This window comes from Micromys minutus (genome assembly GCF_963924665.1).
Source record: "Micromys minutus genome assembly, chromosome: 7".
Classification (NCBI taxonomy): domain Eukaryota; kingdom Metazoa; phylum Chordata; class Mammalia; order Rodentia; family Muridae; genus Micromys; species Micromys minutus.
Window position 1 is genome coordinate 31,903,750 of NC_137976.1, and position 27,730 is coordinate 31,931,479.

Consider the following 27,730-nt stretch of genomic DNA (forward strand, 5'->3'; position numbering starts at 1 on the left):
GCCTACATTTGATTAAAAAGCTCTCCATAAGAGTAAACCATAAGGCATAATAGTCTAAACTATGCTTTTTAAAGACTTCCCCTGTCTGTGCAATTAATCTAAGCCTTAGCCTTGGGTAGACATTTTAGACAAGGGCAAAAAACAGCCACATTGTTCATCAAAATAGAAAACCATCTCTAGGCTATATACTAACGTTCTTCTGCTCTGAATCCTTTTGAGCCAGGCCCTCAACCTTAGCATCACTGTCTCCTATGTTTCTACTCCTGTGGTCCATTAAGCCCCACTTAAAGCATTCCACTTCTTCACGAAGTCCCCAAATCTACCTTCCTCCAAAGAAAAGCATTATCAGGCCTATCACAGCAATAGGTACCAACTTCTGCTTTAGTTAGGGTTTCATTGCTGTGAAGAGACACCATGACCAAGGAAGTCTTAAAAAGGCAAACATTTAATTGGGGCTGGCTTACAGTTTTAGGGGTTTAGTCCATTATCATCATGACAAGAAAGCATGGCAGCATCCACGCAGACATAGTGCTGGAGATGCTGAGAGGGGAGAAGACTATCATCCACAGGGAGCCAGGAGGAGGCTCTCAAAATCCACCCCCACAGTGATACACTTCCTCTAACAAGGACACCAGTCCTAATAGTGCCACTTTTCATGGCCATATTCAAATTACCACAGGTGAATAAGCTTGCTAAGACTGTGTTCTATCTGCTTAATTGAATACGTGAGTTTCTTTTTTTTTGCCCTTTGCTTATTCTTATGTCCAGTGATATGGCATAGTTGCTTTAATGCTACAATGTCAGTAGAAAGACATGAATAAATATGAAAATAAACATACTGGTTACAGTATTTTTCAGTCATCATCTACATTTTCAAGAGTAATTTATGATTTTATTACCCATGCATCAAAAATTGGAGATGAAGCAGTATATACATCTTAACATACATTACATTATAGTGATAACCTAAAAGGAAGTCACGTACCTCCTGGCACGTCTTGAGGAATTAGTGAAAGAGGAACTAACACTATTTTTTTCTTTATCTTCTTTAGTCAAAAGATGGCACTGTTGCAGTGCTGATTGATTTTGTTTTTCCCGTATAATGTGATTTTTGGTCCCCTTTAAATGCAGAAAACAGTTAAATGTACTGATATAATTAACAGTGACCCTCCCCACTGAATGCCAAGTTTTCTAATCAGGCAGTAGAAGAATAGATGAAAAAGGGGAATTTATAGCTTTTAAATATTAGGTGGACTTAAAAGTATTTTCATATACAGCATTCTCTGAGACTGAGATTTGTCATAGCGAAACAGGACATCCATCCTGTGTCACTTGTTAAATCATGGCTGGGTTTTCCATTGGTATTTTGTTGCCTTGTTTTCCTAGCTGTTAGGCTTCTAAGACTTGCTTGATTTTCTAGTTCATTTCAGCTTTCCAAGTTCATGAAACGTGCTGTTATGAAAGCATATGATTTTCCTTTAAGGATTTAAACTCAGGTTGCCTTTTGCTTTTCTCTTTGTTTTTTGTAAATCATGCACTGGTAGTTGGAACTCTGTGAGCCAAGCTAGTAACTTAATGAGGGACTCTCTTGTACTGAGAAGCGCATTCTCATCTTGCTTCTGAGTCTCAAAGGGTCCTTGATGGTTGAAGCTGTTCTGTTAGTAGAGCCTTGAAGGATCATAAACTTCAGTGAAAAGCAGAGAATTTAATTTTTGGAAAGGAAGAACGGAATGCCTTGATACTTGGCTTCATTTAGTACCTATAGGCAAAGTTCTGATGATTTGTTTTTGTTTGTTTTGTTGTTCAGTTTTTGTTTGCTTTTTAATAAAAACACAGAAATTAAAACACTTTGATGCCAAGGGGATGGAACACTTGATAACTTGCAAAAACAAAACAAAACAAAAATCTCTAGTTTTTATTCTTATATTAGGATAAGAAGCCATTGGTGAGCATCATAAACGCTTATTAGTAGATTTTCCTGTCTGATGTTCTTTAATTTCCCGTGTGGACTGGAGATTGAACCAGGCTTCCTGCATGCTAAGCAAGTGTTCTATTCCAGGACACATGCATCCACATGTCTTTCTGATGCCTTTCAAAATTCAATTGATTACTTGTACAAAGTCTTGCATAAAATGCTCAGTGGATAACTATGTGGCTATTTGTAGATATATTACAGATTCTATTTTATAAAACTTCAATGAAGCTTATTTGAATATAAGGCAGAAGCTCAAAATCTGATTCAAACGCTTGAGGTGTTGGTGTTTTCAGAACTTAGACATTTAAGTGGATGCTGTAAAAAATACAGCTCATATTTGGCTGTACAACTGCTTCTTCCTTGCAGAGTTTGAAGGGGGCACTGTGTAATCTAACCAAACTTGCTAACACTCAGCAAAACATAGAAATATGCCATATAATATAATAAAATAACACCATATGCCAGAGGTCTTAACTGTAGATAGATTTATGTAGATAGATTATTACTTTTAGGCTAAAGAAGACTTTAAAAACAAAAGCCTATACATTTTAGTGCTTTTTAGCTTTGGCAATCTAGTACAAGGGAGGAGTCAAGTATACTTTGTAAGCTTCCAAAAATACAGTAAGGATTTTGTTACATTAAGAACTCAAAATGTTCTACTGAATAATGGTTTCCATGGTAGGAATATGTCTGACTTTGTTTTCAGATGCTTCATTAACTAGATGCTTAGGCACTAGATGCATTTCAGCTTTTTCTGTAAGGCACTAAAAAGCAGTCAAAGGTTTGAAGAGAGCTAGATATTCTAGATCTGCTGTAAAGTACCAGGGCAAGTGGGATGCTCTCTGTTACTGTGTGACCATTCTTTTTCTGTCAGCAAATTTTATAAGGCATTTCCCACTGCAATTTATTCGGTTGCTATCAACCATGAGTGGCTCTGTTTGCTGTAACACTGCTCTGAGATAGAATTTTACTTTATATTTCAAATAGAGTTTAATAAGCCTGATGAACATTTATATAGGAAGCTTCTGGAAGACGATAGATGCTTTAGAAAAATGAGAGAGATTATTTTGGGTGACATTTTGCTTCTTTGAAAAGGACATCCCCAAATTTTATGTTATATTTGGATATTGTATATATATATATATATATATATATATATATATATATATATATAATATGTATACACATGATATATTGTGTGATCATATATATACATATGCATATATATGCACATTCATATATATGTATATACATACACACACATTCACACACATCTTTCAGGATAATGTATCAGTTCTCATTTTAGAAATGGAAACTCGTAACTGTTTTGAGTATTAGATAAACACCTTTGATTCTCTTGTAGTTAGCATGGTGCTATGATGTGTTTTTCCTTCTTACTTTAGCTTGTAAGTAAGCTTTCCTCTACTACTTTTCAGTATTAATGCAACATTATTTGGGATAATCTCATGCATCATGGTTAGTGGTTATTGTACAACTACATAATGTTATATTTAGCAAGCTCTCATTAACCTAGAAAACTTAGGGTAGTTGAGAATAGAAGACCATTGCTCCTTTGAGGAAAGTTAGCATGGTAGTTTAGTTTCCTTTCCTCTTAATAAAAACAAAAAACAATAACTATACACCAAAGAAGCTCATGTTGGAGGAAGAATGGAGGGAGAAGCCTGTTGATTTCACTCAGGGTCCTTTTGTTTGTTTTTAATCTGTTCTTCCTTTGTCTTTTTATGTGCCCAACATCATACTGATTTGTGCAAATTCATTACACAACTTTCTGGTCTTTAAATGCCTTCCCAAATTTTGCCTTTGTAGTGCATTTGTTAAGGCTTGCTAAACTACGTTACTTAAAAACATACCTGAGGATTGCCTGCCATGGAGGACCTACTTATGCTTTATACATGCTGTCTGTTCCTGAAAGTTGTTTATTTATATTTTCTTTTCTGTGGTATGTACACATACAGTGTTGGGAAGGTCTTTGTATTTGACATCAGAGATGGGAATTATCAATAAGATAACACCTGTGTGGTAAGAACAGCGGTGACTAGTATCCTAACACCAGAATAGAGGAAAAGTATTTTAGATTTGACTAAACTATGATTCTGACATGAGGAGATTATCTCAGTGGGCCAGAGTCACCACATTGGCCTTACAGATGAGAAGGAAGCATAGAGGTAGACTAGAGGCCATGATGACACACTTCAGGTTGGAATGACATCATCACCTGGCCAAGATACATGGATGCTAAAAAACAAACAAAAAGCAAGTATTTCTCATGCAGAGATCCCAGGGGTTATGTAGTACAAAAACATACTGATTGGATTCAGTAAAGCCTGTTATAAACTGTGGGCTCCAGAGACCTGAAGGAGATTTGGCTCCAATACTTTAAGGCATTAGTTGTGTTTTCATTTTACAAAAATTTTATTAGGCTCATGTATATTTGTGATCATTTTCTACTAACTATGGCAGTAGGAGTTCAATTTTTAAAAATCCATTAGATAGTCACTGGGCACAAGATATATGCAATGCTGAATGCAGATTATCTTTAAACTTGCATTAAAAGGACTATTTAGTCTTAACTCAAATGGGTAACAATGATCGTACTTAATCAAATAAGTACGAATTCCCCTCCTCTCATTAATGTTGCACAGGACACAAGCCTCACCATTTACAAACAATATGTTTCGGGCTTGATACAAATTTAAATTAATTTCTATAGTGCTGTGGTATTGGATGCTTCTCCTGCTTTGTTTTCATTCTAGCATCCATAATTTATCTTCTAAACTTAGGTTGGCATAACACTACTGGCCATGGAATAACACAAAGGTTTCTTTAAAAATACAAATCAATCTCAAAATCTTAGACAGAACATTGGAGGCTCCCATCAGATGCTCCTTGTCATTTGCCACTGCTGTTTGTTACTTCATTTCCCCATCTCTATGTGTACAGCTTACTCAGCAAAAGCATGTTCCCCAAGTCTAAAGTCCATGTGCTAGAAGATGGTAGCTGTCTGGAGAGTAAGTCATCCCCTAACAATCAAAATTTATATAAAACTACCAGTGACTGGGGAGAAATTAGGTACTTATCCTTCTGGGAAATCTCCCCTGTCATTTGCTGTACCAAAGCTAACCATATAGGTAAAAATCTAGAACTATGATTAAGTATGTAGAAATGTGCTCTGGCCTCCTGCCACTTTTCCTCCTATGCTTTCAGAAGCAATGCCTTTCCCATATTTCTCTTCTTAATTTATTCCCAGATCACTGCCAAGTCTCAAAAGAACATGCTGTATCTCTAGATAATATGTTTTTCTTTTGGAGATTTTAGGCACTGACTACTAACCTGCTGCTAGTATTTTTTGCACTTACATGACTGTCTTAGTTAGAGTTTCACTGCTGTGAACAGGCACCATGATTAAGGCAACTCTTATCAGGACAACATTTAATTGGGGCTGGCTTACAGGTGCAAAGGCTAAGTCCATAATCATCGAGGTAGGAACATGGCAGCATCCAAACAGGCATGGTTCAGGTGGAAAAGAGTTTTCTACATCTTCATCTGAAGGCTGCTAGTAGAAGACTGACTTTTAGGCAGCTAGAATGAGGTTCTTAAAGTCCACACCAAAAATGACACCCCAATAGGTCCACACCTTTTAATAGTGCCACTCCCTGGCTTAGCATATACAAACCATCACAATGACCCTGAACCCCTTGTCTTTAGTCATCCTGTGACTGTTGATAGTACAGACTTGATTTGATGAGTGGAGTTTACATGGGCACCAAATTAAGTTTCTCCCAGAGTCAGCTCTAAGACCTTCATTTCCTAGGCTAGCACTGGTTAATAGCTGTCTGTCTATCTGTCCATCAAATGATCAAGGGCAGTGCCTCTTCTCTTTTCCTACAATAAGCACATTTGTATGCCGATGTTGCCACACGTATCTTCTTCTCAATTATTGCTCAGGACCTTTTGATGGTGCTTTCATTTTTATGGTTGTACTATCCAAAACATTATCCTAATGATGGTCTTGAGTGATTCTGAACACTGAAGATTAGTAAAGGGTATAAGTTGTTTAACTGTATAAAAACATCATTCATTATAGACTTGGGTAATGTGTTAAAATAAATTTTCTTTTTCTGTAACTTCAGTTTTATGAGAGCACTGAGAGATTTTTCCTGAAAGAATAAGAAAGGAGCAGCAGCTTTCTCTACCCAGCTGTGCATGGTGCATCTGAGCTCCAGGTTTTCCTCACCTGTCTGTCATTTTTCAGAGAGACCCCCCTCTCCTTGCAGCCTAAAGGGGCTTTGCTCCAAAGTTCACACACTGCTGTTTCTCTGAGGCTTCCTGCTCTTCACTGTTTCATGATGTATTTACTGTGTTATGGGTTCTATTTCTCCTCCCTGACTGATCTATTTTGTTTGCTAGAGGAAAAGTGAGAGGCATCACAGAGTTTCTGTATTCATTTTGGATATTTTTAGAGGGTCAGCTGCAAATGGAATTCATTTGATATCCACTGTCACCAGCCCAATTTCTGAATGATAGAATGACCCATTTCTTAGTGTTCCTTTTTCCTTCTGGAACATTTATTGTCTTCCCGTATTCTCAGCATTTTAGCCTTTAGCAATAATGTATTGCAGTACAAGTATACATGGGGAAGTTTATGCAGCAGTCACAGGCCCCTTTGCACCTCTGTCTGATCTCATCTCAGGATAACCCCCTCTCTTCCCTGCCTCTAGCCACACAACTGTCCTCTTTCCCTGGGCATGCCTTAGAGACTTTGTAATGGTTATATCTAGAGTGGAAAATGTGCATCCTTCACACATCTGCTTAGCCCAGTTACTTAGTCTTACTTAAAGTTACATTTCCCACCATGGTACACCATGCGCAGTGCACCTGACTGAGTAGCCCTCAAAGTACTTTATTTCTGACAGGTGACAGGCAGGTTACACATGTGCCAGACACTGATAGGACTGGGTTCTTCTGAGGCCTCACTCCATGATTACAGAACTTCTTTTCTCCTTGCTTACATTTTCCTTTCTCTGTAACTCTGTATCTAATTTCTTCCCATAACAATATCAGCTAAGTTTGATTAGTGTATCTTCTCCAGTGATTGGGTTTCAACTCAGTTATCTCATGAAAGAGCCAATTTCCAAACTTAGTTCCATGGAAAGACAATGTGTGTTTACACACCATTGTATAAGGGACTCAGTTCATTCACTACTAGTACTCAGTTTTCCATAGCCACTCTCCCTGAGATAATTGTGAGAATGTGTTATTTGTGAAAATAAAGGTTTTCCACACCAGGTCTCACATTTTTTGTTTAAAAATTCTTCTTTCATACATTATATCCCAACTTCAGTTTTCCCCCTCCACTGAGAGATGTGGACAAAGGGAATTTTTGTTTTTTACTTATTTTGAGACTAATATAATGATAATATATATAATGTAGACTAATATAATAATCTAATGACATTACCCCTTTCCTTTTCTTCCTTTCACATAACCCAATCCTGCTCTCTTTCAAATACAAGGTCTCTTTCTTTAGTTGTTCTTACATATCTGTATGTTCCTAAATATAAAAACATAACCTGCTCAGACTATAGTGTTACCTGTTTATGTATGTTTTCAGGGAAGAACATTTGTTATTGGATATAGTGTGTTTTTTTACTGGGGCTTTTTGAAGCATGGTACCCTGTCTTTATAAACCTAGCTTGCTTGGTACTTCTATGTAGCCAAGGCTAGCCTCAAACTCACAGCAATTCTCTTTCCCCAGAGTTTCCAGTACTAGAATTAGAGGTTTAAGACATCACTCCTGGTAGAAGGTGTTTTAAATTGTTAGTGCTTACATTGTTTTGTTTTATTCACTGATACATGTCCATCCCTAGACACTAACAGCATATAATAGGTGTTACATGAAATAAAGAATGAGGTAGCATCTTGGATGAGTCATTTCCCTGTCCCATTTCTGGAAAGTTATATCCATATTATATTCATTCAACTTGTATTGTCAAATTTTGCACATTATTTTTCCAATTTTGTTAATTAAATTTTTGAACAAGCTTGATTGATCTTATTTTGACTCTTTTGTTCTGCTGTAAAGATGAGGGGTGGGAGAATATGTTGACCTTTAACTTCCAAATGGTTTTACAGAATCTTCCTTATTTGGGCAAACATGTATTAAATGTCTATGTCTTCTTTCTGTTTTTGATACTATTGAGTGATCCCTCTTTACTAATTTTTCTGTGTTTATTGTTTTATTTTGTTGCCTGAATTTAATTGTCAGTTTCTTCCTAGGCCATATTTTTGCTGTTTTTGTATTTGTTTTCTTATATGTTAATTAGTCTTTTCTTGGGTAGCCTTGGTTATACATTTTTAAATTTATAATAGAACAACACTATAATGGAGGCTTATTGTAAGGGTGGGAGCTTTTTCCTGCTGATATCACATTATGATAAGCTGAGGCTTATAACCCTATAACAGTGGTTTTCAGCCTGTGCATCATGATCCCTTTGACAAACTTCTACCTCCAAAAATACTTACATTATAATTTATAATGATATAAAAATTACATTTATAAAGTAGCAATGAAAATAGTTTTATGATTGGGAATCACCATAACACAAGGAACTGAATTAATGGGTTGCAACATTAGGAAGGTTGAGAACCACTGCTCTAGAGGATTCCTATAAGGTCGAGTGCAAAGGTCATTGGTTTGAGGAATGTTCCACCACAGCTGCCCTTTTTCCCTTGTTCCTAGGTGAACACCTTCTGATTTTACCTGATAAGCTAACGTGGAGTATATAGGAAGATCAATGATTGTTTTCAGTTGAGTCTTTGTTTCCTATCTTATTTCCATGACTCAAAAGGCAAACACATTATCCATTTTCTTTTTCCCTTTCCCTATTTTTAAAAGAACAAACCATCAGCCAAACTCACTTTTTCTGACTTTTCTGTCTTGATTTATCTTGTTGCCATTTCCCAGTCATCGGTGATAAATGCAACCAAACTATGACTATGGTCATGGTGAGCCAGAGTAAGGCTGGTATGTAGTTTCCTTGAGTCAGATTCCCTACGTGGCTTCTTATACCTAACTTATCTCTTCATTTTCCCCACTACACACAGGTCTGCCATTAAAGCCTTACGTCCTGGAGGGCTCCTCGTGTACTCTACATGCACGCTTTCCAAGGCTGAAAATCAGGATGTGATCAGTGAGATCTTGACTTCCGACAGTAACATCGTGCCTGAGGATATTAGCGGGATAGCAAGGACTTTCTCCCAGGACTTCACATTTGCACCCACTGACCAGAAATGTAGCCTTTTGGTGATTCCTGAAAAGGGCAAAGCTTGGGGTCCAATGTATATAGCCAAACTAAAAAAAGGCAAGAGCACAAGAAAATGGCAGGGAGAATTTTGATGTGTTATTGTATGCATATGTTCTGAACTCACCACATGTTAGTTGTTATATATAGCTTTTCGCTACTCTTGGCACAATTGCTGGGTGCTACTATCTCCTGCCTGGAAAAGCATGCCCTTATCAATACTCTTGGCTCTGCATCTCCCACCTGCCCTAAACTTTAGTTGCTAAACTCCCCTGACCACCACCTGTAGGAGCAACATGTGAGGCCACTCAATTGAGATCTCAAATGGCTGGTCAACTTTTCTTCATCAGAAGCCTGGCAAACTCTGCCTTTCCTTCCTTGCATCTGTCGCTTTTCCTCCAGGGACCTGGAAGTTCCACCTATTCCTTCCATCCAGCAACTGGCCTATGGCTCTTTACTGATAAAGAACCATTATGGAGCAGGACTGCCTCTACAATTAGTATTTAAATACTCACAAAGCCACTTTCCCGAGGACCATTTGGATCCTGTTTAGTTAGTATTTCGGCCTTACTGAGCATAGGCATAAGAGATTTTCAGGTATAATTTTGCTCCTCCAAATATATGTATAGTGATGATTTAAAGAGGGACAGATGGTGTTGGTTCACTATAATAATTTTTCTCTTTTAATTGGGATTTTTATAGTTAAATTAATTAGAATACTGAGTTCTGTGCATAAAATGTTTAGTACCGTATTCTATGTGTGTTTTCTTAAAAAAAATGTATATTTGCCAATGCTTTTACTGTTTCCTCATCAAATCTGCAGGGTTTTTTTTTTTTTGTAAGAATAATTGGCATTCCAAGGCTAACTTCTTAAGCAGCACAATTTCTAGTTCTAGCAAAATGGTTTCTTATTTGCAAAGTTGTTTTATGTTAAGGACTGTCTTCTGTTTACTGCAAAGGTCAGCGACTCTATTGACACCAGCTTCATTTCTCCCCATTTTCTTTTATTCACAAATACAAATTGAAAGGGTAAATTATGTTGAAAGGCCTTTAGAACAACAGATTCACACGCACGTGTTTGACTTTCAACATTCAGCTTGAAGAATAATGGAGTCTATCCAGCAGGCTATAAAGCAAGCACTTGAAACAAAAGCACAATGATTAATAACAGCAATAACTGAGCTATATTTGGAGTGTTTTGTTACATAATTGCAGTTATAATGAGTACTACAGAGTCTGATTATCATACAGTTGCAATCTGGAGGGGCTCTTTATTTCACTTGGATATAAGATGTTATATGACAGTGTGATGTCACATAATAATATAGAAGAGGAAGGTGCCTAGGAAGAGTCAATTATTTGTTACCAAGACCCCAAATCATTCAAAGTGGTCTCAATTTACACATATCCCAAAAATTTTGTGTGTTCTTTCACACACACACACACACACACACACACACACACACACACACACACACTTAGGATTTATTAAAAATCAATTTTCAATCATAAAGTTTTCTTTAGAAATGCTTCACTTAGATCCAAATATATTTTTCTAACTACTAAGAAAAATCATAGTGGCAGGCATGGCAGTGCACACCTGTAATCACAGCACTTTTGAGGCTAAGGCAGAAGAGTTATAAATTCAAGTCATCCTTGGCTGCATAGTAAAACCCTCCTTAAGGAAAATTTAGGGAGGACAGAGGAAAGAAGGGAAGGCTAGAGCAGGAGAGGAAATTACAATGCATACTTGAATTTAGAAATTAGGTTTTTATTTTTAAGATTAATTTATTTTATTTTATATGTATGAATGTCTTGCCAGCATGCATGTCTGTGTACCACGTGCATACCTGTCTGAGGAAGTCAGAAGGGAGCTTCAGACCCTCTAGAACTGAGAGTTAGATGGCTGTAAACCACCATATGGGAGCTTGGAGTCAAAGTCTGGTCTTCTGCAAAAGCAACAAGTGCTGCTGCTGAGCCATCTCTCAAGCCAGAAATTAGCTTTAAAAAATCAACTGTGGAAGCACAGAATTCCTCTGATGTAGAATGGTACTGTTCTGTTCTAGTCATTATGTATTCATTACACATGTCTTGTTTTATAAGTCTTTGTAACTGGAGGCAAGTGAATGGACAAGGTAGGAACAAGTGGTCCTTCTACCTTTGTTCTCTGCAGTATCTTAAAACCTCTGACCTGTGTGTTCATAGTAAATGCTTATCTCTTGGACGCATCAAATATATCCAATTAATACAAAAGTTTAATGACAGAAAAGGGTTTTGTTTGTTTTCGTTTGATATAGTGGTTTTTCTGTTTTCTTTGGATTTTGTAGTTTTAGAAGTGCTTTTGTGTAAGTTAACCACAATGTGAAATTTAACAGTACAAGTGCTGAATGTATTGAATGTCTTCGTTTTTCCAGTATAATGTGAAACTTCAAATGAACACTAGGTATGGTATTTGACCTGATTGTCTTGGGATTGATGAAAATATATGTACTCATTACATGTATCCATCAACTTTATTATGTAACAAAACAGCATACAATTATTGAGCATTAAATGCTTGATTGAAGTCTTTATGATGCCTTGTTTGATCTTTCTAACTATGGCCACAAATGTGGTGATGGGCAAAGGCCTCCCAGTGACTGGCCACAGAGGGAGACAGCATCTCAAAGCAAGCAAGCAACCAAGTGAATAGTTGCTGATAATGAGTTTGTATTCCTCTCTGTAAATGAGGGAAGCAAAGCCCAGTGTGATCTGTTTGTCAATGACACAGCCAACTTAAGAAGGGAACCCAGATGCGAGCTGGCTCCATTGCCAGCCCTTCCTCCTGTCACTGTGCCTCTCACTCAGTATGGATTGTATTATCTTCAAGATTAGTGGCTGCCTTTATGGCTGTTCTGCACCAGTCAGTTTCCTGTTTATGCACACTTCCCTATTCCCAGTGCATCAAAGGCTTGATCAACACTTGGGAAAGAAAAGCCTTGGAAATATGTCAGTCCTGCTCTGAGGAAGTATGGTATGCCTTGTGATTGTAATACTAAGGAATCTCCCATGGAGGTATTTTGTGCCTTCCTCTCGGTTACAGATGATGAGTTGAATATTTGGGCAGCCTTGCAATGTCAACTGAAAACTGAGGAATAATAGATGCTGCTTTCTATGGGACGAAGTCACTTTCAAAACAGCTTAATAAAATTTAGGTCACCTACCAGCACATGAACTACACCCTGCCATCAGCACACAGAACAGCTCCTATAGTTGCACAAATAGACTGAGTATAAATGTAATGCATTTAAATGGCTTGTACTGAATTTTTAAAGCATAAGATGCTATTTGTGGTTTGCAGTCAAGGTGGCCTACTATTCTTTATCCCATTACACATATCTACTTAGCCTGATACTGAAATTACATATTATGCCCCTAGTGGAACTCTAAAAAATATGCCTCCATATAATGTAGGTAGGTATAAAGATGGCTACCTGAATACATGTTACATGAATACATAATCCAGGCCTAATAGACCTTTCTTCAAGAAACCTGAAACCTGGGTGAGAAGCACCAGGTCATCTGCATAGGCTAATGTAACTAATCTAGAATACAAGAGAAAATTGGAATGAATGGTGAGAATTGTATTACATGCCAAGAAGTCCTTTGATGCAATTGAATGGGACTACTTGCATTATATGTTAGGTATATATGACTTTAGGGACAAATAGAGCAGATAGCCCAATTTATTTTCAACTTGTTTATACGGTTCAAATCAATGGTTTACAATCTCCCATTCCCACTTTATTACTGCACTGGGGTTGGAAGCAAGGAAGAGGCCCATTTCTAACGTTCCTCTACAGACTGACAATGGAATTTATGATATCACCCCATCCCGGGGGCACCTACAGAACACTCAGATGATGCTCAAAAGTTAAATACTGCATGCTGATTGTCTACTAGTGCTGAGAGGTGTTAACCTTCTGTCCCGAAAACATTAACTAGAATGTCAGCATTTGCAGTGGTGTCAGGCTGCAAAGTCAGTGGGAGAAAATCAAAAAAAAAAAAAAAAAAAAAAAAAAAAAAACAATATTTTGACACTATAGATTCTACAAACATGACAAGTGTCATTTTATAATAAAATTTCAACTAAGCTCGATTTGGGATTCTCATAAGGGACTCCAGCAATCAAGCAAAACATAACACTTAAAAATTGACCTGTGATCCAGTGCTGATTTAAAAAAAAAGTTGTTCAAGTGAGTTTCATTAAATCTAAGGAAAATTAAAGCTTAGTAGAACATGTACGTCCTTAAAATTTAATTCAGTAACTCTAATATTAAACTTCATACCTCTGTAACTTTTTATAAATGAAGAAATTGGTTTCCTTAGGCATGTAATACCACATAGTCATGATGGATCCCTAGGATAGCATTTGCCACATCAGGGAAAGGATTCTTTGCCTCATTGGAAGCCATTTAATGGAATACATCATGACTCAATTAAGGTTGCTATGGCTTGTCAAAAGGAATTTTCCACTGCATATTGCTACAGAAGAGCTTATTACATGTGACTAACTACATCCCACAACAGGATAAACAGAGACCAAAAACGTATAGTTCACTAAAGAATAAGAAACAGGACCATAGCACCCAGCTTAATCTAGTTTCTAAAAACAGAAGGAAGTAAAATTGCAATAGGCAAACGCCAAAGGCATTAGTGAGTCTAGGAGGGGGAAAAAGAGGGACTAATCTTGTATTAGTTTGTAATTGTTTTTATAGAAAATGTCTTATTCATCTAGACAAGGTATTAACCACTTTCCCAATATGCTACATGAGGATGAGGGCTGGAGAAACGAGGTGGCTAGAGGCTGTGGGCTGCCTCATGGAATGCTGGTAGGGAAGGATTGCAGAATTTACTGATCCTGACTCACAGAGTAGGATAGGGGTATGGTGATGACTGTGTGGCATTTTTGGTCACAAATATCAAATGTAATTAGTTGTGTTGCATGGCACAGGATAGATACTCCTCTTTAATTGACCATAACAAAATAAGCTTGATTGCAAACCCTCGACTGTACCAAATATGTTTCACAAATGCAGGAGGCAGACACAAGTCTAACCACATGTGTTCTTCAGTAATAGGTTTCTCTGTCAACGAGGTACAAGAGACCAACACAGGACAATCATCTGAGCTTAAACCAGCTTAAGCAACAAAGATGCTGTTTCAAAAGCAGATCTCTTTGTATATTGGTTCATCTTAGATTCCATTACAGATATAAGTTTTTCCTCCCTATGAGGCTGTAACTAGCGTGCACATCTTATTTTTTAGGATGCAGCTATTTATATATCATATATATATATATATATATATATATATATTATTTAATTAAGTATAGTGCATTTGTGAGAGAGAATATGGCTATGTGTGTTTAAGTGACAGTACCCATGGAAGCAAGAAATATGAGATCACCTGGAATTAGAGTTATAGAAGGTTGTCAGCTGCTGAATGTAGATGCTGGTCACAAAACTTGGATTCTATGGAAGAGCAAGTAAGTACCCTTCACCACAGAACTGTATCTCCAGACATGCATGTACTCTTTTGAGCTACCTGGTTAACCTGTAGCTCAAATATACATTAATAAGTACATATACAGCTGGTAGGTTTCTTCTCTAACCATGTTATTGAGTTGACAGAGGCAATTTGATGTAATGTGTAAAAAGGTGTTTGCTGTAACAGATTGAGGATCTGACTGTCAGTCTGGGCAGAGTCTTATTTTGAGTTGGTGAAAGGAAGTCTCAGCAGCAAAGGAAACTGCAATAAAATAGCGCTTGACACAATACCAGAAAGCCATTACAGTTTTCTATACAAGTTAGGTGTTCTCTTACAAATTGCATTGCTGTAAAGAGACACCATGACCAAGGCAACTCTTTTTTTTTTTTTTTTTTTTTTGTATTTCAAAAGCTGTAATTACCAAATAAAGTAAATAACCCTCAAGTTAGTGTGCAAAATGAAACATCTTATTGCTTAAAGGTACAAAAGAAAAAGCATAAACACACCACATTTTGGTTTTGTATGGTTAGTATATGCCATTTAGAACATTTTAATAGAAAACTCATTTATAAATGAACTTATAGAAGATCAAAACAAAAAGCAAAGATCAATGTTTATTACTCTTATAAGGACAGCATTTATTTGGTGCAGGCTTATAGGTTCCAAGATTCAGTTCATTATCATTAAAGCAGTTAGAATGGCAGCATCCAGTCTTAGGTAGTGCAGGACCGGAGAGATCTACATCTCCATGAAGGCCATTAGAAGACTGGCTCTTATGTGGTTAGGAGGAGGGTGTCATTGCCCACTTACATACCTTCTCTAACAAGGACATGCCTCCTAGTAGTGCCAGTATCTGTCTGGACCCCGGTATTTGATGAGGACTTTAATATCAACCTAAAATCTGAGCGCTCCTGGATTTAACACCTCTCTGGACAACCCTTTTAATATTCTACCTTCCTGATTCCTAGATTTCATCTCACTCTTGGCTTCTGTCTCCACAATCTTCAGTGAACCATGACTGGGCATCCCTAGAACTTGGTATTATCTAAAACCATATTGTCCAGTGCCCCTATCTGCATTCTTAACCTCTCACCATCCAATATGCTGCCTTCTGCCTCACAATCCACCGTTTTCTTTTGCTGTGGTCAAGGTGTCCTTTCTACAACAAAATTCTATTGGCGTTCCTCAGTGGTGGCCTGTGATTAGGATGGGTAAACAAAATGAACCCTTTCCTTCTTAAGTTGCTTTTGGTGGTTTGGTTCAGTGTTTTATTACAGTAATGGAAAGCAAGTGACATTCTCTCCAACACACACGCACATGCACACATACCACACCAACACAAACCACACACAGATATACACAGATTGCATTCTTTTACATTCTTCAACAAAATTTGAATAATTGTACTGAAGATACCAAATTATTACAATTACAATGTTTAATGTTCTTGCTCAGTGGCAGTGTTGCCCTTTAAACAATTATCCATGTCCTCTGTATGTATTAGCTAGACCTCTTGTAGGAAGCTTGCTATAATTTTTGCAAAACAAATTAGATCTTTTTCTTTTTTTAATAAAAGTAAATAATTACCTATTTTTACATTTTTTGTAATTTAATTTTATGGGATATTCTCTATATTATTTTCACATCTTTATATACCACATCCTGACTATAATTTCTTATCCCCTACACCTCCCAGTTTTTTATCACCTCCTTTTCCCCCTATATTCACTTTCTTTCTGTCTCACATTAGAAAAGAACAGGCTTCTTAAAGACAACTACACAAGTCAAAATAAAATATAAGATTATGCAACAAAAAGCTTATCATATCAAAGTTGGATGTGGCAACCCATCAAGAGGAAAACAGCCCCAAGAGCAGATACAAGAGTCAGAAACCCACTTGTTTTCACAGTCAGGAAAATACTAAATCAATAGCTATGATATATATGCAGAGGACCTGGTGTATACTCATGCAGGCCCTGGGCTTGCTGTTTCAGAATCTGTGAGCTCATGGGCACCTTGCTTAGCTGACTCAGAGAGCTGTATTCTCTGGTATTCTCCATCCCCTCTACTCTAGAAATCTTTTCTCCTATTCCTCAGGAGCACTTTACCTCTGAGAGGACGGATTTAATAGAAACCTCCAATTTAGGCTATCCCACCACAATGTCTGGCTGAAGGTCTATGCAGGATCAAACATTTTTTAAATACATTTTTTCTAATGTTAGTGCTACTGTATGTCAATGATGTAAATGTCAATATTTGCTTCTGTAAGGCAAAGGGCACTGTCAATAGGACAAAACAGCAAGAAATAGATTGGGAAAAGATCTTTACCAATCCTACATCAGATAGAGGGCTAGTATCCAATATAGACAAAGAACTCAAGAAGTTAGACTCCAGAGAATCAAAAAATCCTATTAAAAATGGGTTACAGAGCTAAACAAAGAATTCTTAGTTGAGGAATACGAAATGGCTGAGGAGCACCTAAATAAATGCTCAACATCCCTAGTCATCAGAAAAATGCAAATCAAAACAACCCTGAGATTCCACCTCACACCATTCAGATTGGCTAAGATCAAAAACTCATGTGACAGCAGATGCTGACCAGGATGTGGAGAAAGAGTAACACTCCTCCACTGTTGGTGGATTTGTAAACTGATACAAGCACTCTGGAATTGAGTCTGGCAGTCCCTTAGAAAATTGGACATAGTACTACCTGAAGACCCAGATATACCACTCCTGACCATATACCCAAAAGATGCTCCAACAACTAACAAGGACACATGTTCCACTATGTTCACAGCAGCCTTATTTATAATAGCCAGAAGCTAGAAATAACCCAGATGTCCTTCAACTGAGGAATGAATACAGAAATTGTGGTACATTTACACAATGGAGTACTACTCAGCTATTAAAAACGAGTACATGAAATTCTTAGGCAAATAAATAAAACTAGAAAAAAATCATCCTTAGTGAGGTAACCCAGTCATAAAAGAACACTCTTGGTATGTACTCACTGATAAGTGGATACTAGCCAAAATCTCGGAATACCCAAGAAACAATTCACAGTTCTCATAAGGTCAAAAAGAAGGAAGTCCTTCTTAGAAAGGAGAAAAAAAATACTTATGGAAGGAAATTCAGGAACAGAATGGAGCAAGCACTGAAGAAAATGTCATCTAGTGATTGCCTCTTCTGTGGATTCATCCCATATGCAGCCACAAAACCCAAGCACTATTGCTGATGCCAAGAAGTGCTTAATGGCAAGAGCCTGATATGGATGCCTCCTCAGAGGCTCTGCCAGAGCCATATTGATACAAATGAGGATGCTTGCAGCTAACCATAGGGCTGAGCATGGGGAGCCCAATGGAGGAGCTAGAGAAAGGACTGGAGGAGCTGAAAGGATTTGCAACCTCATAGGAAGAACAATATCAACCAACCAGATCCCCCTAGAGGTCCCAGGGATTAAAACACCAACCAATGAGCACACATGGAGAGATCCATGACTCCAGCTGCATATGTAGCAGAGGATGGCATTCTCTGGCATCAATAGAAGTCCCTGGTCTTGTGAAGGCTCATTTCCCTAGTGTAGGGGAATGCCAGGTTGATGAGAGAGGATTGGGTGGATGAGAGTGGGAGCATCTTCATGGAAACAGGGGCAGGGAAAGGGGAGATGTGGGGGGAGGGGATAACATTTGAAATGGAAATACATAAAATATCCAATAAAATATCAGTATTTAATTTTCCCACAATGAGTTAAAAGAATAGACTACTTTCAAAATTATCTTCACTGATCTGAGAGATGCAAATCCAATAAAAGAATCCAATCTATTAAGGGCAAGCTTATGCAAGTATATAGTGTGGAAAATTTTCAGTGTGAAACACGTTCAGTAATAAGATTAGGATGCCAGTGCATAAATCCATAATGTCTTCTGGTTGGTACTTCAAATCTATGAGGACTATCCAAGGACAGAAATGACGATGAGGCTGTCTCAGTTTAGAAAAGAAAGCCATTCCCAGGCAATCAAGGACAGTGGAAAAAAAAAAAGATCTTAAAATCACATATGAAAAAAGTCCTACTTTTTGTAAACAAATGTTATTCTAGAACTATTTTTTAATGAAAATTGCTATGATAATGAACTTCTTTTGTCTATAAGTTGATTGGTAGCATTAAATTGTCTCCAAACCTACTGAACTTTAGTTGTCTAATCTTTAAAGTAAAACAGTTTATCTTCAATAAAACTGAATATATTTTGAAGTGTTCCTATGTTCCAGGCTTTTTGTTTAAATATTTGTGTTGGCTACTTTGGTGTCTTCTTGGGAATGGTCTCTGAACTATACCTCAGGATGAGGCAAATGGATAGTGCTATATACAAAAGTCAGGAGAGCATGGAAGTAGGACAGCAGCAAGGATTCAAATTAGCTCCAGGATATGATGAATCAGTCTATTGCAGTCTGAACAGGTACTCTGGTTGACAGGAGCCAGTACAGAGACTAGTGAGAGGACAGCCCTCTAGGCTAGGTTCCCGTGACAAATACATAAAAAGATGTTCTCATTACTTCATCGAGGTAGATGGTATGGTTGGTTCATCTGTGTTTGCTTTCCTCAGTAGCAGCAAACCAGACTTTGTTTTCAAGGATGAGGTTTTTCTCCCCTTTGTATCTAAATATTTGGTTATATAAATCAACCCACTTTTAAAAGCAGAACATTATCCATCCCCTCCCCTATGTTTAGTTCTATTACTACACTTATAATAAGCAAACAGCTGTGTGAAAAATGTCTTATACATTGTCATTTTGTATGGCCCTAAAATATGCAAAGGCCTGTAGAAACATTTTAAAGGTTATATAAGATAGACATAGATAGCATTAGATTATCTGAGTGTTCTATTGAAAGGATATGGCCCTGTGAAGTTTTGGAGTGTGTTTTTAATTTTTTTTTAATCTATAGAGTACATTTAGATTAAATTTTTTCCCTACCCTCAGCTACTGCCAGATCCTCTTCTTTCCCTACCCACCCAGCCTCATGTTCTTTCTCTCAAAAAGAAAAAGCAACACCAAAACACACCCATGTACACACACACACACACACACACACACACACACACACACACACAAGCAATAAAATCATACAGTCCATTTTGTACTGGCCAATTACTCCCAAGCAAAGGGCCTGCCCTCTATAGCTGTGGATATACCCATTGTCCCCTGTGGAGAACTAATGTTCCTTAGTACGTCATCAATTGCAACTAGCTTCTTGGTTAGGAGTGAGGCTGTGCAGAGCATGTTTATAACAAGTAAGAAATGGAACTTTGTAATCAGCTGTCTCCCCTATTCATCCTAGGATTTCTCGGTTATTTCACTAGTTATTTCAAACTTATTTCTTGTTTATTTTTTCTAGTACCTATTACATTATTTTGTTTCTGAGCTAATATCAGTACAGGATTTATATTTTGTTTTCGAATTTGTTTACAAATATTAAAACTATGACCTGGGTGCTGGAGAGATGGCTCAGCAATTAAGAGCACTGACTGCTCTTCTAGAGGTCCTGAGTTCAATTCCCAGCAACCACATAGTGGCTCACAACCATTTGTAATGAGATCTGATGCCCCTTTCTGGTGTGTCTGAAGACAGCTACAGTGTACTCACATACATAAAATAAATAAAATCTTTTTTTACAAAGGTATGACTCAGTTATGTTCAATAATAACAGAAACACTAGTGATTATTGAAAAAAAAATCCAGATTATACCAGCGTTCTGTACTTTAAGATATAAAATAAGCACAAAGATAAAACGGACAGTACACGGATGTTTATTGGAAGCTCAGTTAGTTAAGAATTCTTGGGGATTTTGCAAGTCCTTGAAGTTCATCTTCCCAACATTTCACTGTTCTAATACTCTTGAATAGGAAATCACAATCTTTCTTCCAATAAGTGTATCTTGGTGGTTTCTCAGCAGAAACCAAAGCACTAGGAAGAAATTTGGAAAAACCAACATAGGAGATATTTTGTACACAGCCCTACCCTATAAATATTTCTCTCTGGGACACATAATGCTTTATCCTCATAAGAAATAATGATTGATCTGCCACCCGGTCTGGCAGGCACTAAAGGTTTAAAAACTGGTGAGTAGGAGATTGAGGCAGCCAGGGAGCAGAGAGATCTCTGCGGAGTGTGCACAGAAAGCACACCCCACCCCTGCCCTGCCCTATCCAAGGACCAGGAACACAACTTTGGAACTTCTGTTCCCACCCAGTGACTCTGAGGCACATAACAGGGCTCGGTCCATCTGCCATCTGGACCAGTGGAGATCCAGGGACACAGACAAGATAGATACAAGGGAAAGGCGAGAACATATCACTGACAACAAGATGGCAAGAGGAAAGCAAAAGTGTATATCCCAAGGAAACCAAGACAACCTGCAAACACCAGAACCCAGCTCTCTCATAACAGCAAACATCGGAATGCCAAACACTCCAGAAAAAGAAGACGCAGACCTGAAATCATACCTCAAGATGCTGATAGAGATATTTAAACAAGAGCGGGAGGAAAAGCAAAATAATTCAGAAGCTTTTAAAGAGGAAACAAGAAAAACACTCAAAGAACTCAAAGAACTAGAGGAAAACAGAACCAAAGAAATGAAGGAATGGAAGAGGGAAATTAAAACAGAGATTGACACAATAAAGAAAACACTAAAAGAGATAACCCTAGAGGCAGAACACCAAAAAAAAAGAAATCAGGAGTCACATAAGCAAGCATTTCCAATAGATTACAAGAGATCGAAGAGAGAATCTCGGGGACAGAAGACAACAATGTAAACATAGACAAAACAGCCAGAGAAGATGCAAAAAACAAAAAGCTCTTAACCCAAAATGTCCAGGAAATCCAAGACACAATGAGAAGACCGAACCTAAGGATAATAGGAATAGAAGAGGGAGAAGAGTATCAACTAAGAGGCACAGTAAATATCTTCAACAAAATCATAGAAGAAAACTTCCCTACCCTCAAGAATTAGATGACCATGAGCATAAAAGAAGCCTTCAGAACTCCAAATAGATTGGACCAGAAAAGAAATACCTCCCGACACATAATAGTCAAAATTTCAAGTGCCCAAAGCAAAGAAAGAATACTAAAAGCAATAAGGGAAAAAGGTCAGGAAACATATAAAGGCAGACCAATCAGACTCACACCCGATTTCTCAACAGAGACTATGAAAGCTAGAAGAGCCTAGACAGACATCATGCACACCCTAAGAGAGCACAAGTGCCAGCCCAAGCTGCTATAGCCAGCAAAACTATCAATCACCATATATGGAGAGATGAAGATATTTCAAGACGAATCAAAATTTACACAATATCTGACCGCAAACCCAGTACTACAACGAATTTTAGGAGGAAAGCCCAATACAATGAAGGAAAATACAGCCTAGTGAAAACAAGAAAACTAAACAAGAAAACCAAAAGAAGAAAAAGACACAGACACAACTCAACCCACAAAAGCAATAATGGCAGGAAACATAAACAACTATTCCTTGATATCTATTAACATAAATGGACTGAACTCTCCAATAAAGGGACATAGGCTATCAGACTGGATATTTAAACAAAATCCAGCCTTTTGCTGCATACAGGAAACTCATCTCAGAGACAAAGACAGACACTATTTCAGAGTAAAAGGGTAGGAAAAAAACTTCTAAGCAAAGAGCCCCAAGAAGCTAGCTGGAGTGGCTATTCTAATATCGAATAAAGTAAATTTCCAACCAAAAGTTATCAAAAAAGATAAAGAAGGACACTTTTTACTCATTACCGGGGAAATCTGTCAGGAGGAACTCTCAATCCTTAACATATATGCTCCAAATAAAAAAGCACCCACATTCATAAAAGAAACCCTACTAAAGCTCAAAAAATACATTTCACCCCACACAATAATAGTGGGAGACTTTAATACCCCAGTCTCTCCAATGGACAGATCATGGAAACAGAAACTGAACAAGGACACTGTAAAACTAGCAGCGACTTTGAACCAAGAGGAATTAATAGATATCTACAGAACATATCATCCTAAAGTAAAAGAATACACTTTCTTCTCACCACCCCATGGCACCTTCTCGAAAATTGACAACATAATTTGATAAAGAACAAGCCTCAATCGATATAAGAAGATTGAAATACTCCCATGCATCCTCTCAGGTCACGATGGTCTACAGCTGGTCTTTAACAACAACAAAGACAACAAAAAGCCCACATACACATGGAAACTAAACAACGCTCTGTTAAACAATAGCAGGGTCAAAGAAGAAATAAAGAAAAAAATTAAGGACTTTCTAGAATTCAACAAAAACGAAAACACAACATACCCAATCCTATGGGACCCAATGAAAGCAGTACTGAGAGGAATCCTCATAGCCCTAAGTGCTTCCATAAAGAAACTGGAGAGAGCTCACATCAGCAACCTGACAGCACAGCTAAAAGCCCTAGAACAAAAGGAAGCAGATATACCCAAGAAGAGTAGATGGCAAGAAATAATCAAAATTAGGGCAGAAATAGACCAAATAGAAACAAAAAGAACCATTGAAAAAATCAACAAAACCAAGAGTTGGTTCTTTGAGAAAATCAACAAGATTGATAAACCCCTAGCCAGTCTAACTAGAGGGCAAAGAGAGAGTATACAAATTAACAAAATCAGAAAGGAAAGTGGAGACATAACAACTGAAACTGAGAAAATTCAAGAAATCATCAGATCCTACTTTAAAAACTTATACTCCACAAATTGGGAAAATCTTGAGGAAATGGGCGAATTCCTAGAAAGATACAAGATCCTAAAGTTAAACCAGGACCAAGTAAACCATCTAAATAATCCTATAACACCTAAAGAAATAGAAGTCATCAAAAGCCTCCCAACCAAAAAAAGCCCAGGTCCAAAAGATAGAATCAGATAGAATTACCCAACTCATTTTTTGAGGCTACAATAACCCTAGTACCTTAACCACACAAAGACCCTACAAGGAAAGAGAACTTCAGACCAATCTCACTTATGAACATTGACGCAAAAATACTCAACAAAATTCTTGCAAACCGAATCCAAGAATACATCAAAATGATCATAGACCATGACCAAGTAGGATTCATCTCTGGGATGCAGGGATGGTTTAATATATGGAAATCCATCAATGTAATCCACCATATAAACAAACTCAAAGAACAAAATCACATGGTCATCTCCCTAGATGCTGAGAAAGCATTTGACAAAATTCAACACACCTTCATCTTAAAAGTCCTGGAAAGAACAGGTCCATACTTAAACATAATAAAGGCAATATACAGCAAACCAACAGCCAACATCAAACTTAATGGTGAGAAACTTGAAGCAATCCCACTAAAATCAGGGACTCGACAAGGCTGCCCACTCTCCTCCTACCTATTTAACATAGTACTGGAAGTCCTGGCTGGAGCAATTAGACAGCAAAAGAAGATCAAGGGGATACAAATCAGAAAGGAAGAGATAAAAACATCACTCTTTGCTGATGACATGATAGTGTACTTAAGTGACCCCAAACATTCCACCAGAGAACTCCTACACCTGATAAACAAGTTCAGCAAAGTGGCTGGATACAAAATCAACTCCAACAAATCAGTAGCCTTCCTATATTCAAAGGACAAACATGTGGAGAAAGAAATTAGGGAAAAGGTACCCTTCACAATCGTCACAAAAACTATGAAATACCTTGGTGTGACTCTAACTAAGCAAGTGAAGGACCTGTATGACACGAACCTCAAACCTCTAAAGAAGGAAATTGAGGAGGATCTCAGAAAATGGAAAGACCTCCATGCTCATGGATTGGAAAGATCAACATTTTAAAAATGGTCATCCTACCAAAAGCAATCTACAGATTCAATGCAATCCCCATCAAAATTCCAACCCAGTTCTTCATGGAATTGGAAAGATCAATGTGCAATTTCATATGGAATAACAAAAGACCTAGAATAGCGAAATCCATCCTCAACAACAAGAAAACATCTGCGGGAATCACTGTCCCTGATCTCAAGCTATATTACAAGGCAATTGTGCTGAAAACTGCATGTACTGGTACAGAAATAGGCATGTGGATCAATGGAGTACAATAGAAGATCCAGAAATGAACCCTCATGTATATGGTCACCTGATTTTTGACAAAGGAGCTGTAAACATTCAATGGAAAAAGGACAGCCTATTCAACAAATGGTGATGTTCCAACTGGCACTCAGTATGCAAAAGAATGAAAATAGACCCTTTCTTATCTTTTTGTATAAAGCTCAAGTGTAAGTGGATTAAAGATCTCCACATTAAACCAGATACACTGAAACTATTAGATGAGAAAGTAGGAAAAACCTTAGAACACATAGGCACAGGAGCAAATTTTCTGAACACAACACCACTGGTTCAATATCTAAGGTCAAAGATTAACAAATGGGACTTAATGAGATTGCAAAGTTTCTGTAAGGCTAAGGACATTGTCAAGAAAACAAAACGGCAGCCAACAGAATGGGCAAAGATCTTTACCAACTACACATCAGATAGAGGCCTAATATCCAAGGTATACAAAGAACTCAGAAAGGTAGACACCAGAGAATCAAATAACCCTATTAAAAAATGGGGTACAGAGCTAAACAAAACGTTCTCAGTTGAGGAATATCGAATGGCTGAGAAATATCTGAGGAAGTGCTCAACATCCTTAGCCATCAGGGAAATGAAAATCAAAACAACCCTGAGATTCCACCTCACACCTTGGTCAGATTGGCCAAGATCCAAAACTCAGATGACAGCAGATGCTGGCAAGGCTGTGGAGAAAGAGGAACACTTCTCCACTGTTGGTGGGGTTGCAAACTGATACAACCAATCTGGAAATCAGTCTGGCGATACTTCAGAAAATTGGACATAATACTACCTGAAGACCCAGCTATTCCACTTCTGGGCATATACTCCAGAGACACCTTAGTACACAACAAAGATATATGCACCACAATGTTCATAGCAGCTCTATTTATAATATCCAGAAGTTGGAAAGAACCCACATGTCCTTCAGTAGGTGAATGGATACAAAAATTGTGGTACATTTACACAATGGAGTACTACTCAGCTATGAGAAACAATGACTTAACAAAATTCTTAAGAAAATGGATACATCTAGAGAATATCATCCTGAGTGTGATAACCCAGTCACAAAAGAACAGATATAATATGCAGTCACTTATAATGGGATACTAACCCCAGCAAGCACTGAACACTCCAGAAACAACTCACAGACTGTGTGAAGCTCAAGAAAAAAAAGAGATAGAAAAGAAAGAAAAGAAAAAAATCATTATGCTCAATCCTTACACACCAAGAAAACGTTGACTAATTCTGGGTTACATCCTGTTTTACATGTCCTTTATGCTATTGTAACTAGTAAGACCTTAATGCACGCTATCAAACCTTTGAAAAAAAAGCCAAACATTGACAGAGATGTATTTGTATACTTTTATGCAAAAACCGTTAAAATTTGTACATTTACCTTTGTTTTTTAAAATAAAGTTGTTCAAAAAAAAGCAATAATGATTATGTAATTTATGATTCAATACCATGTTTTTTTAGTAGCAGGCTAATAATACTCAGACCTGGACAAATATATGACTAGCTTGGGGTGCAGAGAGGAGAACAGGGCCTTGTGCATATAAAGAGATCAAACAAAAGTCATATACCAAGCAGAACTCATTCCTGAAAAAATCCTTTTGTCCTTCCTATATACTTCCTTCAGTCCCTCTTCTCAGGAACCGTAGCCCAAATAAATTTCTATTTACAAAAAGAACTGCTTTTCCCAGTTATCTTCTTAAAAGAGCAAGGGGCCCCTGTAACCAGCTCAAATACATCCAAGAACTATGTGAGGACATCAACCTGCTGTCACTCTTGATGGGTACTTTTCACAAGCTGAAGTGAGATTGTGAAGATGAATGATTATGCATCTTCACATTGGATTTCAAGTTTAAAAGTGAGACATAATTATAAGATGAAAAAAATCATAATCTCACTTCTGTGTTAGTTAGGGTTTTACTGCTGTGAACAGACACCATGACCAAGACAACCCTTTTAAGGACAACATTTAACTGGGGCTGGCTTACAGTTTCAGAGGTTCAGTCCATTATCATCAAGGCAGGAGCATGGCAATGCTCAGACCACCGAGGTACAGGAAGAGCTATATTAGACTTTGTAGACATCTTAGATGTCTGCCAAACACTGGAAGTAGTTTTAAGACACTCTTGAGAATGTGTTATCTTTGGGAAGCATGTGGCTAAAGAATACAAGAACCCCATTTTATACCCCAAGTCCACATTTCAGTGACTCTTCATTCAATGTGTGCCATGGGTGATCTGTGGCTGATGCTCTTTTATTGTCTGCCTTTGTTACTGTAAACCCCTTACCACACTATGACTGCTACTCACATGTAAATTACCCTAATCTGATTTTCTGTTGCTGTGATAAAATGTACATCAAAAGCAACTTGTAGTGGGAAGGTTTTATTTCATCTCACAGGATACATTTCAGTATTAAAGTAAGCCTAGGCAGAAGGGGCTTGAAGCTAAGGCTACTGATTTTACAACCTTGGCCCATCTGCCTAGGAATGGTAGTGCCCACGGTAGGATGAGTCTTCCTACACCATATAGAATTATGAAATTACTTCACAGATATGACAACAGGCCAGTCTAAAAGAGGCAATTCCTTAACTGGGGTTCTTACTTGCAGTGGGGCTTTAGTTGTATGAAGTTGACAGAAACTAACCAACGTGGCCAGCAGGACCTTACTTTACCAATTATCATATACACCCCTGTAGACATGTTCAGAGGTCAATCCAATAAATACAATCCCTGAAACTATGTCTCTCTTAGAGGGCCATGTGGG

The 27,730-nt window shown here is 37.6% G+C and overlaps 1 protein-coding gene across 1 annotated transcript in view; it reads left to right on the forward strand.

Moving 5' to 3' along the window:
* NSUN3 (NOP2/Sun RNA methyltransferase 3) overlaps window positions 1-11,784 on the forward strand; it is a 58,213-nt gene extending 46,429 nt beyond the window's left edge. Inside the window, exon 6 of the mRNA XM_080919655.1 lies at window positions 9,101-11,784. Within this exon, the coding sequence (XP_080775781.1) occupies window positions 9,101-9,392 (292 nt within the window). The 3' untranslated portion in view covers window positions 9,393-11,784. The remainder of the gene's footprint in view (window positions 1-9,100) is intronic.
* Window positions 11,785-27,730: the final 15,946 nt, after the last annotated feature.